Source organism: Leptopilina heterotoma, unplaced genomic scaffold, assembly GCF_015476425.1.
Source record: "Leptopilina heterotoma isolate Lh14 unplaced genomic scaffold, ASM1547642v1 Lhet_18, whole genome shotgun sequence".
NCBI classification, from domain to species: Eukaryota; Metazoa; Arthropoda; class Insecta; order Hymenoptera; family Figitidae; genus Leptopilina; species Leptopilina heterotoma.
The window spans coordinates 1,400,582-1,413,565 of NW_025110896.1; the positions used below are offsets into that span (position 1 = coordinate 1,400,582).

The following is a 12,984-nucleotide window of genomic DNA, read 5'->3' on the forward strand; positions in this document are numbered from 1 at the left end:
AAAAAAAACGTGTCGACTCAAATTCTCTTAGGAAACTTTCTTTCGGAGTTTTATATAAAATTTAAGACTTTTAAAACTCTTGAAAGTGTTTTTCAAGAAAATTTCTAAATGCCAGGGAAAAATATTCTTATAAATTGTAGGAAACTTGAGAAAGTGAAAAAAGTTTTTCCTTCTTTTTGTTTAAATTTCCAAATTTCCGAGTGATAAATATGAAAATCACGAGTGTAAAATACTTCATAATAAATTTTACACATGGCTTTTTATGAAACAGCAGTTTTATGTTTAAATTTTCACCGACTTCATCATCAATATGTGGTCAGCTAATGAAAATAAATGTTGCACACACTTTTATGAGCAAAAAAAAAAAAAAATACAAAATTTGCCATTGTTTTTTTAACATAAAAAAAGAAGAATGTCAAATTTAGGAAAAATTTGATTTCAAAAAATGTTGAGACAAAAACTCTTTTTTCGCGTATATTTATTTTTATATTTTATCGTCTATTTTTTCAATATATTTTTTATACTTCTTTGTTTATTTTATTTTTATATATTATATTTTGCATATAATTTATATCTATTTTATTTTTTACATTTTATTATATTTTATTATATTTTATTCATATTTATTATATTTTTCATATATTTTATTTTATATTGGTTTTTTATTGAGTTAATTTTATATATTTTATTTCGTATATATTTTCTATTTATTTTACACTTTCTATACCTTTTATACTTTTTATATTTTACTTTTTACCTAATTTTGCCTTTAAAAATATTTTACTTTCGTAATCATCTCTTGACGTGTATGAACTTAATTTTTCATTTTCTCCTCTTCACGGAGAGCATTAGATAAAAATATTGCCAGGCAATATAGAAATCAGAATTATTTATAGTTGTAGAGACATTATTAATTTTTTTTTTCTTCAGTGAAAGTATTTCCAGTGCTTTAGAAATACCTTCGAAATTTCTATAAATTCTTTTCGAAATCTATTAGTTCTAATAATAACTAATACATTTCGAAAAGAATTTACAGAAATTTCACAATTTTTACACAATTATAAATTAATAAAATTAAAATTTTGAATTAAAAAAGATTTAAAATTTAAAAAAAAAATTATTTAGCTACAAAAAAATCCCCCCCTATAATTAATGTACTGTTAGTACATAATTAACATACTTTAATTACATAATTAATATTTGTAATTATATAATTAATAATTAACATATTGCTATTATTTTTTTGGAGCACCTCCCGTATTTTCAGAGTTAAAAAATATTTCCAAAACAATTATGCTCCCTGATTTTTTTTTCATTTATTTTTTTTTTATCCGAGACTTGTCAACTTGCAAAAAAACATTACGCAAGTAAGCGTGACTGGATCTAAATATAATCAACGACTGAAACCTCATTTCCTAACAAACTCAATTTATCGAGTCACGACATCGTTATTAAATACTATTAGTCAGGTCAGAATTTCATTGGACAGTGGAAATCTAATAATGGAGAAAAATAAAAGTTCAACCGAAAATTTAATGATGTATATTTTTTTTCCTACACGTTTCACATACACATAAAATGTTCCTCTAAAGTGCCCAAAAGCTCCTTCTTAATTGCTTCTGTCAAATATGTAATCCAATAGATATAAAAATAGTATATTGAAAAAATTCTCTCTCTCTATTCTACCAGCGAGCAATTTAATTTAATTACCTGTCGTTTTATTTCTTTAAAAGTCCTTTTTACTTGGCCCTAAACATTTTATTTTCTTAATATTAAACTTGTCGCAATTTTTTTTGGGACAATTTTCTTTACCTTTTCATTTCTCTATTTCTTTATTCTTTTTTCTATTTCTTTTTTTCATTTTTCTATTTCCTTATTTTTTATCTCTCTTTTTCTTTATTTTTTATTTCTACAATTTTTTAAAAACATTTTTTCTTATTTTTTATTTCTACAATTTTTTAAAACATTTTTCCTTATTTTTTATTTCTCTATTTCATTATTTTCTTTATATTAGGCCTCGAACTGAATTTAGAAATAAAAAATAGTACCGAAAGTGTCACAAAATATTCGTAATAATTGCAAATTATTTATTTACGAATAAATTGTGTTTAAATAAAAAGCGTTATAAATATGCATTAAAAACACAATTTAAATTATTTTACCAATAACATTGTTTGCATTTTATTAATTATAAAAACATTTTTGAGAAATAAAATTGTGATTTAATGTCTCCACCTGCGAAAGCCAAGGTCACCGCCAGGTGGCAGTTTAGTTCTTTCCTGGAATTTTTCCTGCCACCTGGTGGCGACCTTGGCGTTCTCAAGTGGAGAAATTAAATCACCATTTTATTTTCTTATCAAATTAAGAGACTTTGACAATTTTAATAAACGGATTTCAATTTTTTTCTCCCTTATAATATCGATAATTTTACCGTCTCCACTTTTTTTAGTCTTGGAATTAATTTTTCCGGTAAATAAATTAATTTTTAAAAACTTCCATTAGGGTTAATTAATTAATAAGTAAATAAAAAGTAAATAAATTAATTTTTAAAAACTTACCATTAGGGTTTTTTTTTAACGAAATAAGTATCATTAGTAACTAATTTATAAAAATAGAAAAATAGAACAGGAAAAAAATGTTCCAAAAAAATTTGTACGAAACGTGTATTGTCTTTTTATTCCTTCATAATCAACTCTTTTTTTAACTTAACATTTTTTTTTTTACCCTCACCTTTTTGTTTTACTTTCACAGCAACATTTACCAAGCGGGTAGCATCATTTTTTACAACCAACCTTTTACAAGGAAAAATATACAATATAATAAAAAGCAAAACAAAAAAAAGAAAAGAAAACTGTAGAATCAGAAAGACAAAAAAACGAGAAGTCGGTTATCTTGAACAATTTTCTCTGTTTGTGTGAGAAACAACTTTCTTATCTTGCGAGAGAAGAAAATGAAGTCTCCTTTTTTACAATTCTCGCAGAGTAAAACTCGAGTTGCACACACCATCACTCGCTTTTCCTCTCCCCCCTCTGTCCCCCTTTTTTCCCTCTTTTTCTCAATATTCTCACCCATTTTCCTTTTTCCCCCTCGCACTTCCATTTTTCATCATTCCCGATTTAACCGCGTCTCCTCTTCTCAAATCCAGATACCACATTTTTTTTTTCTTACTTTCCTATTATATGTAAGAAAATTTCAAGAAAAGGGGAAAAAAGAAAACGATTCACTGTTCTCAAATCTCTCATCGCAATTTTCTAGTTTTATTCTTTTGTAAACTCAATGCACGCGCCCTTGCATTTAAAATTATTTCCCATTACTGAAAAAATTTTTTTTTTTTAGGGTCCAATCTCCAATTTCTTTGAAAATAAAGAAAATCTATTTTTGACAAATGAAAAAAGAAATGAAGTTTAAATTAATTTTTTTCTATATTTGTGAGAATAGGAAATTTGCATCTGTAAAATTTATAAAATATTTAATTAATTTTTTTCTATATTTGTAAGAATAGGAACTTTTGCATCTGTAAAATTTATAAAATATTTTGATAAAAAAAATATTGTCAATTTAAAAAGTATTATTAAAAAATAAATTATTTAAAAGAAGGACCTTATAAAAGGTCTATTATAAAAGAAAGGTTAATTAAAAAAAGGATAATTAAATAAAAGTTTAATTGAAAAAAGAAATGGTTAATTTAAAAAAGAATCGAATTAGAAATAAATTGTTAATTAAAAAAAAGAGTCCAAAGAAGTTTAAAAAAAGAGTTTGAAAAAAATTGTTAATTTAGAAAAGAGTCAAACTAGAAAAAAGAAAAAACTAATTTAAACTACCATTTAGATAAAATTACCATAATTACCATAACTCTATTGAATTAATTACTATTGACCCGAATCGGCATTGTAAATTTCCATTATGTAAAATACACTTGAATACGTACATTTTACTTATTAATTATTGCAATAATAATAATTAATTTTACTTATTAATTATCACAGTAATAGTTAATTTTACTTATTAATTAATTAATTGTTACGAAAATAGTTAATTTTATTTATTAATTTATTAATTATTACAAAATTAATTTTATTATTTATTAATACTATACAGTAATTAATTAATAATAATAATTTAAATTTAAATAAATAATTAATAATAATTTTATTTATTGACTATTAGAGAAATAATAATTTAATATACTTTTAACATTAATCATTAATGATTATGTGCTTAATAAATGCTTAAATCGACAATTTTATTTTTAAAAAATATTTTTTCAAATTTATTAGGTATTCAATTATAATTTTATAATTAGGCGTTATAATTAAATAATTATAACTTTATAATTAGACCTTATAATTGAATTACAACAATATATTATTAGACTTTATAATTAAATTATAATTTTATAACTAGAATTTATAATTATTCTTTATAATTATTAATATTTTATAATTAATCATTACCATCAATCCTCAAATTCTAATTAATTATTAATTCTAGTAATAGTAATAAATAATATTATTTATAGTAATAATTAATAATAATAATAATAATAATAATAATAATAATAATAATAATTTTAATTAAATCATTCAACTAATTTTTTATTTCAACTTTAAAAATAAAAAAAAATTGCTTGAAGCTTGATCAATGAGATGAAAAAGAAAATAGTTTTTGATATTATATATTATTAATTTATTAATAAAAGATGTTTTTATTTATTGTTTTCTTTCTCCATTTTTTTAAACAAAATGAAATGTAATTTTTCGCAGACTCGGAATATGAGGAAGAACAAATACCGAGATATCGGCCCGACTCCTTGGCGAGTCTTTGCAGAGCAACTCGATTTAGTGAAGCTGAGCTGAAGAGGATATATCGAGGATTCAAAGCCCAGTGCCCCACGGGAGTCGTCCGAGAAGAAACCTTCAAGTGCATCTATTCCCAGTTTTTCCCTCAAGGAGGTGAGTGTTGATCGAATCTCTCTTCTTCTCTCTCTCTCACTCTAAAAACACTATAAAAGTTGTTTAAACGACACCTTCTTTTAACTTTCATACAAAAACATTATTTACTTTTGTTTAAAAAAAAGGACAGAAACGGAAAAATGAAGAATCGAAAGTAAGAAACTTTTGTCAGTAAATAACTTTTGTAAACGGAAGTGTTTTTTAACAATTTTCTTTTTACATTTTTCTCCTGATGTTTCTTTTCTAACAATTCCCTCTCAAACATAAAAAAATAATTTTTTTTCTTTTGTCATTTTTTAACAATTTTTTTATTGTTTAAAAATTGGTACTATTTTTCTTTAACATTTTTTAAAAATATTTTTCTAACATTGTTCAACATTGTTCAATATATTTTAACATTTTTATTTTACCATTTTTCTGGAACATCTTTTTTTAATTTTTCACCACTTTTTGTAAATATATGGTTTTAAACATTTTTCTTCTAAACTTTTTGTTTTAACGAAAAAATTCTTTTTTAAAAGTAAAAATTCTCATGTACTTTGTTTATATTAGAGATTTTTTTACGAAATAATCAGTTTAGAATTATTTTAATTGGAAAAATGTTCGTAATAATTGCAAATAATCGCAAATTATTTATTTACAAGTAAATTGTGTTTCAATAAAAAGCATTTTAAAAATGCACTAAAAACACAATTTAAATTATTATTCCAGTAACATTTTTTGCATTTTATTAATTATAAAAAAAGCAATTTGGAATTATTTTAATTATTGGAACGTTTATACTGAAAGCCAATTTTAGTACAAAAATAATTGTATGGAAAAAAAAATATTTCGCCTTTTTTGCATGAGAAAAAAAACCATTTAAACTATCTCGCCGCTGAAAAGACGAAAAGCTCTCAAACTCAAGATTCGAAAATAACTTTCGAATAGAAGGATCACTTTCTAAATCCTATATATAGAGCCCAGAACCATTCTTATTTTCGGATTTTCGAACATTTTACTCATGTCTTTTATTGAAATTCGAACTCTTCCATTTCTATTCAATTTATATAAATAAAAATAACGTATTCAAAAATCGAAATAATGAAAACGATAATAGAAATAATAATTAGAATAATAATAAAAATAGCTATTCTAAAATAAAAAAAAACTCCAATTTAATAAAAAAAGCCCAAATTTTTATTTCATTTTTCAAAACACAATTTTTTTCTGAATCGGAAATAAATTCTATAACAGTTGTTTTGGAAAAAGCTCTTTTTTAATAAAAAAGCTCCAATTTAATAGAAAAAAGCCCAAATTTTATATTTGTCTAAAAATATTGATAAAAACAAATACCAGCGTCGTTTATCAAACCACAATTTTTTTTTTAATCGGAAATAAATTCTAAAACAGTTGTTTCGGAAAAAGCTCTTTTTTAATAAAAAAAAGCTCCAATTTAATAAAGAAGCCCAAATTTGCCATTTGACTAAAAATATTGTTAAAAACAATTGTCAAGACCAGCGTCGTTTTTCAAACCAATTTTTTTTCTGAATCGGAAATAAATTCTAAATCAGTTGTTTTGGAGAAAGCTCTTTTTTAATAAAAAAAAAAGCTCCAATTTAATAAAGAAGCCCAAATTTGACAATTGACTAAAAATATTGTTAAAAACAATTGTCAAGACCAGCGTCGTTTTTCAAAACACAATTTTTTCTGAATCGGAAATAAATTCTAAAACGGTTGTTTCGAAAAAAGCTCTTTTTTAATAAAAAAAAAAGCTCCAATTTGATGAAAAAAGCCCAAATTTGATATTCGACTCGTTTCTCAAGATACAAATTATTTTTGGATTGAAAATAAATTCTAAAAAAGTTTTGAGTTCCTCCGTGTTGCTGAAAAAGCTCTTCTTCAATAAAAAAAAGCTCCAATTTGATAAAAAAGCCCAAATTTGATATTCGACTCAAAAAATTGTTAACTAAAAATAAAAAAACATATTAAATAAAAATAATACTAATTAATACTAAAAAAGTAATACTAAGAGTACTAAATAAAAATAAGTAAAATACAGAAAAATAAAAAATAAAACAATAGTTATCGTGTTTTATGATTATTCATCTAAAAAAATTTTTAATTTATCATTAATTTTTATTTTTGTGGTGGAAACGTGAAAAGAAAATTATTCACAGCAAAGAGTTTGGATGAAATTTTTATTTCTGTTTCAAGAAAATGTCTTTAAATCTACCTCTTGAACGAACAATGTCGTTTTTGTAAAATGACTTGAGAGTGAAAGAGGGAGAGAGAGAGAGAGAGAGAGAGAGAGAGAGAGAGACATTAAATCCTCGATTTAATAAGTGTGCTAATAAAGTCAATGTAAAGAAAAGAAGCTGGGAGAACAAAAAAAAGTATAAGATCTCTGTAGCTGACTCTTATAGAATAAATGGAGGGAAAAAAAAGAAAAAAGTTAGTTCCCCTTTGAAAACTTTTATTGTCAGTTTGATCTTTTATTTGGCGGAATAAAACTTTCATTTCCATATAGAAAAATTTACCCTCTATCTTTTATTTTACCTTTATTTAATTGATCGTAATTTTTTTTTTTAATATCTTTCTTTTGTTGTTAAATTATATTGTTTTGCGTCTTGTCTACTGTGGCACTTTGTGTGAAAATTATATCTGTACTGTTCATGATCTTTTTTTTGTGATAATTAATTTTTAGTATTTTTTGTGATAATTTATTCTCAGTAATTTTTTTTTGCTAATTTCAGAATTAGAAAAATAAAAAAAAAATTTTTTTTATTTTTCCAATTCTGAAATTAGCAAAAAAAATTACTGAACCAAAAAAAAATTACTGAAACTACTACTGATAGTTTTAGTTTGAATTCTATTTATGTAATTTTTTATTTCTTTTCTTCGAATGGGGCAAAAGTAGTTTATATTGAAATAGTTTCTGTATTATTTATTGTTTCTTTTGTTTAGTATTATTTTTATTTCGCATTGTTTAGTATTTTTTTAGAGTTTGAAATTTAAATGAAAAGCATTATTAACTTGCACTAAAAAGACAATTAAATTCTCACAATCATTTTTTGTTCTCAAATTTCTCCACTTGAGAACGCCAAGGTCACCACCAGGTGGCAGAAAAAATTCCAGGAAAGAACTAAACTGCCACCTGGCGGTGACCTTGGCGTTCGCAGGTGGAGAATAGCGTCTCCATATTGAATCTCTAAAAATTCGTCAATATTCGTAATTCTATTATTATTTAATAATCAAATTTAGAGAGTTTTGACAATTTATATAAACGGATTAAAATTTTTAATTTAACTTTCCTTTTCGCTATTTTTATCCTCGACAATTTTTTTAGTCTTGGAATTAATTTTTCCAGTAAATAATCTGTGTTCAAAATTTTAAATAATTAGAATTTATTAAAGTTTATTAAATTTATTAATTATTAATTATTAAAGTTTATTAAAAGTTTATTAAATTTATTAATTATTAATTATTAATAATTTAAATAATTAGGAAGAAGCGAGGAAGAAAAAATCTAAAATTAAAATTATAAACTGAAAATTAAAAAAAAAATTCTTGCAGAAAAATAATAATTCGCGTGAGTCTCATCCGTAAAATTATCACGTCAGAAGAACGACATTTTTATAATGAAAAGTAGAATCAGAACGAGAAAATCAGAAACTAGAGTAGAAAAAAGAGTAAAACTCGGTCCTTGGTTTATGCAATAAAATGCTGATTACATGATTCTGTTTGATCAGTTTTCTTCCGTTTCGATACACTGAATACTTTTTTTTTTGTTTTTTTCTTTCTCATGCCTTTTTTGTGTTTGATTTTTTTTTCCTCTTTTCTTTCGTGAACATTTGCAGTAAATTTGAGAAACCCTCGAATACATACGTGATGTGATTTCAATTCTCGATATAGCATTTGACCACCCCATAGTTCACTTCCGTTATTGGGCGTCATAAAAAAAAGTATATATGTACATTCCCACTGTATTTTATCTCACAAAAAGCCACAGTTGCCGACAGGTAATCTTTCACGCCCACTGAACAAGCACAACAATAATATAGCTTTACTTAAAGTCTTTTCTCTCAAAACGCACATTTCATATTTTTTTTTTATTTTCCACACACACTATTCTTTTATTTTTCCTCGTCTGTGAAAATAAATATTTTATTTATTTATAAACAATTTTTTCAATTTATTTAAACTGACTTGAAAAAATAAAAATTGCCATACTATTCTTTTTCCGTTGATCATGAAAATAAATATTTATTTAAACATAGGAACGCATTTGAAAAAATAAAAATTATCTTGAATATTAAAAATAAAATGTTGAGATGTTAAAAAAAATTAAATTTTTCATTTAAAATATTAAAATAAGAATTATTTCCGCAGTTTTATAAAAAAAATATAAAAAAATGATTATTAATTAGAGAAAAATGATAAGCTAAAAGATATTATTAATTAAAAAAATTTGAACAAATCTTAGCGCGAGGTGTGTTCGGTATTACATATATATAGTGATAAAACTTAACTCGAGAGAAGTCGGACAAGTAGATGCGGGAAGAATTCCTCGGTGAGTAGTAAAAAAGTACGATAAATCAGACGGTCGAGCATATTATTTACGGGGTTCCCTTAATTAAAGCCGAATCCGTAAGTTATAACGCTTAATTAGATCCTTCCTTCACTCTCTCGTTAATCTCGATCTTTTTTCAACGTAAAGTGCCCTGTTTCTCTTTGTATTTCCATTATATAGCTAAACAAAATATACCCACCTTGATTTTATTTTATACTTTTAAAACTACAATTGTCACGGTTGAGAAAATAGAGGTAAGTAACATTGACAAGATCCAATAATCTTAGTCATGATTCGGGTTTTTTTTTAACAAGGGAAGATAAAATGAAAATTACCGTACTTTTAATTTGTTGAATTTATTTAAATTTAAATCTTTTAATATTATAATAATTTTAATTAATATTTAATAATAAATTTAAATATTTACAAATATTTTATATAGAATTTTAGTAAAATATTTTTTTATGAAAGCTAGTGAAGATTCTATAGAATTTTTAATTTTACTATTGTAATAATAATATTGTTTAATTATTTTCAATATCTAGAATTTTCATAAAATTTCTCGAAAGAATTCAATTATTTAAAAGAAAATTGATAAACTTCATCCAAAATTCAATTATTTTCATATATAATAAAATCTCCACAGGAATTCAATAAATTTAAAATGGCATTTTCAAAAAACTTTCAAAAAAAATCAATTATTTAACAAAATTTTTATACAATTCTTCACAGTAATTTAATTACTTTCACTAATAATTACATTTTTCATGGTAAATCAATTTTGTAACAAAATTTTTTATAAAATTCTAAGCAAGAATTCAATTATTTTCACAAATATTAAAACTCATGGAAGAATTTCAATTATTTTTAATACTATTTTAAATTAATTAATAGAAAAATTCAATTATTTTCACAAATAAAATTTTCCACAAGAATTCAATTATTTAAAATCAAATTTTCATAATATTTATTATATTTCGGAAAAATTATTTATTTAAAACAATAGTTATACAATTCTTTTGAAGAATTCAATTATTTTCAAAAATAAAAAAATTTTTCCCAAAAATTCAATTCTTTTTTAAACATTTTAATAAAATTTTTCTCAATAATTCAATTATTTTGATAAATAATAAAATTCTTCTCAAGAATTCAATTATTTTTGACAATTTCAAGAAAACTCTTAACAGCTATTCAATTATTTTCATAAATAATTAAATTCATCGCAGGATTTCAATTATTTTTAATATAATTTTACATGAACTATTCGACAAATGTAATTATTCTTAAAAATCTGATTTCAATTCCTCAAAAAAATCAATTAGTTAAAAAGATATTGGAATTTTTCACAGGAATTCAATTATTTTCAAATATTTTAATAAAATTGTTCGAAAGAAATTAATTATTTTAAATACAATTTTAATTAAATTTTTTTGAAATAATTCTATTATTCTTTTAGATTTTAATAAAATTCTTCCCAAGAATTCAATTATTTACATAAATAATTCATCGAAAAAATTTATTTATTTATTATGTCGATAAATAAAAAAATTATTCCTGAAAATTCAATTATTTAAAAAAAATTCTAATAAAATCGTTCGCAAGTAAAATTCTTCTCATAAATTCAATTATTTTCGAAAATTTTAATAAAACTCTTAGCAACTATTCATTTATTTTTATAAATAATAAAATTCATCGCAGGATTTCAATTATTTTTAATACAATTTTGTAGGGGTTGCTCGAAAATGTAATATTGTAAATTCAATTCCTTGAAAAAGTCAATTATTTACAAAAATATTAGAATCTTTCACAGAAATTCAATTATTATTTTCAAATATTTTAATAAAATTGTTCGAAAGAAATCAATTATTTTAAATTAAATACAATTTTAATTAAATTTGTTTGAAATAATTCAATTATTCTTTTAGATTTTAATAAAATGTTACCCTAGAATTCAATTATTTCCATAAATAATTCTTCAAAGAAATTTAATTATTTATTTATTTATTTATTATGTCGATAAATGACAAAATTATTCCCAAGAATTCAATTATTTTGAGGCATTTTCATAAATTTCTTTGCAAAATTCAATTCTTTTCATAAATAACAATATTCATCACAAGAATTCAATTATTTTTAAAAGTACCTAATAAATTTCTTTTTGGAAATTCAATTATTTAAAAAAATTCTAATAAAATCATTCGCAAGAATTCAATTATTTTCGTAATTAAAATTTTTGAATTTTCTTTGTAAATTTTCTTTGTAAATTTTAATTATTTTTAAAAACTTTTCGCAATTCAATGATTTTCAATATTTACTTTTTTCATAAAATTTCCAAACAAAATTCAAGTGTTTAAAAAAGTTTTTGTAAAAATCTTTCTAAGAATTAAATTCTTTTCATGAATATTAAAAATTTCTCAGGAATTCAATTATGTAAATTAGAATTTACATAAAATTAGTCGAAAGAAATCAATTATTTAAAAATTTTTATAAAACTCTTCCCAAGAATTAAATTATTTTAAAAATACTTAAATTCTTTCATGAATAATAAAATTCGTTAAAATAAAATAATAAAATACAGAATGGAATTTTTGTAAGTTTTGTGAAGTGTCTAAAACGAGTTTTTTTTATCGCCAAGTTTAATTTTTCGATAGCTACTGTGTTTAGTTTGAAAGCTACTTTTTTAAAATTAATTATCGAGTGCAATGTCTAATTACACTGAAAAAAAAATATTTTATTCAAATAACCGATTACTTTACTAAATTATCAATTAAATATTTACTTGAATCAAATAATTTTGATTTTTTAGTCAATTAAATTTTATTTGAACCATTAATTTCAGTATTTGAAGCAAATATGAACTAAACCATTTAATTGACTCAAATAAATATTATTTGATTCAAGTAAATATTTAATTGATTAATTGATAATAGTCAAGTAATTGATTATTTGAATCAAATAAAATTTTTTTTTTTCAGTGTATTTCTTAATCTAATACAAAACCTAAAAATCAGTGCGACATATGCCACAAAAAGGAACTGTCATATTGGTTCAATTTTTCCCTTCCGCATTTATTTTAAAATTCTCTTTACACAATATATGCATTGGATTATTTTTCCCAGCACGGAAAGTTTTTTTTTGTTGACATTTTTAGGTACATATAAAGTTAGGAAACAGCCTCTTTGGATATGTCTGGCGTAGAGGGTAAACTTCGTATCTTGTTTACGATAAGATCGAGTCTCTGGGAAGATCTTAAATTTATTATAACTCCTAGTACACATAGAAGGAAGCCAATGGAATTGAACAGGGAACAATAGAGAGATAGTGACTTGTATATGCTTTTGAGATTGTCTTCTATAGACATGTTGCTTTTAAACACGTTCTATCCAAATCACACAACGTAATTTAGGTCGTATTGCGCTTAACATTCCCAAAGGAATTTTTATTCCGTATTTATTTTCTCTCTTTTTTTTTTTTTTTGCT

At 22.8% G+C, this 12,984-nt stretch overlaps 2 protein-coding genes across 4 annotated transcripts in view; one reads left to right on the forward strand and one right to left on the reverse strand.

Moving 5' to 3' along the window:
* Positions 1 to 12,984, forward strand: part of LOC122499936 (Kv channel-interacting protein 1-like) — a 464,957-nt gene that overhangs the window by 409,325 nt on the left and 42,648 nt on the right. The window contains exon 6 of the mRNA XM_043608540.1: positions 4,764 to 4,952. Within this exon, the coding sequence (XP_043464475.1) occupies positions 4,764 to 4,952 (189 nt within the window). The remainder of the gene's footprint in view (positions 1 to 4,763; positions 4,953 to 12,984) is intronic.
* LOC122499935 (protein farnesyltransferase/geranylgeranyltransferase type-1 subunit alpha) overlaps positions 1 to 12,984 on the reverse strand; it is a 76,561-nt gene that overhangs the window by 573 nt on the left and 63,004 nt on the right. The window contains exon 6 of one of the 3 annotated variants that reach the window (XM_043608536.1): positions 4,873 to 5,002. The exons of 1 other annotated variant lie outside the window; for it this stretch is intronic. The gene's annotated coding sequence lies outside the window, so the exon portion shown is untranslated. Of the gene's footprint in view, positions 1 to 4,872; positions 5,003 to 12,984 lie in introns of those variants that run through there. One more of the 3 variants, XM_043608539.1, reaches the window with a different exon arrangement.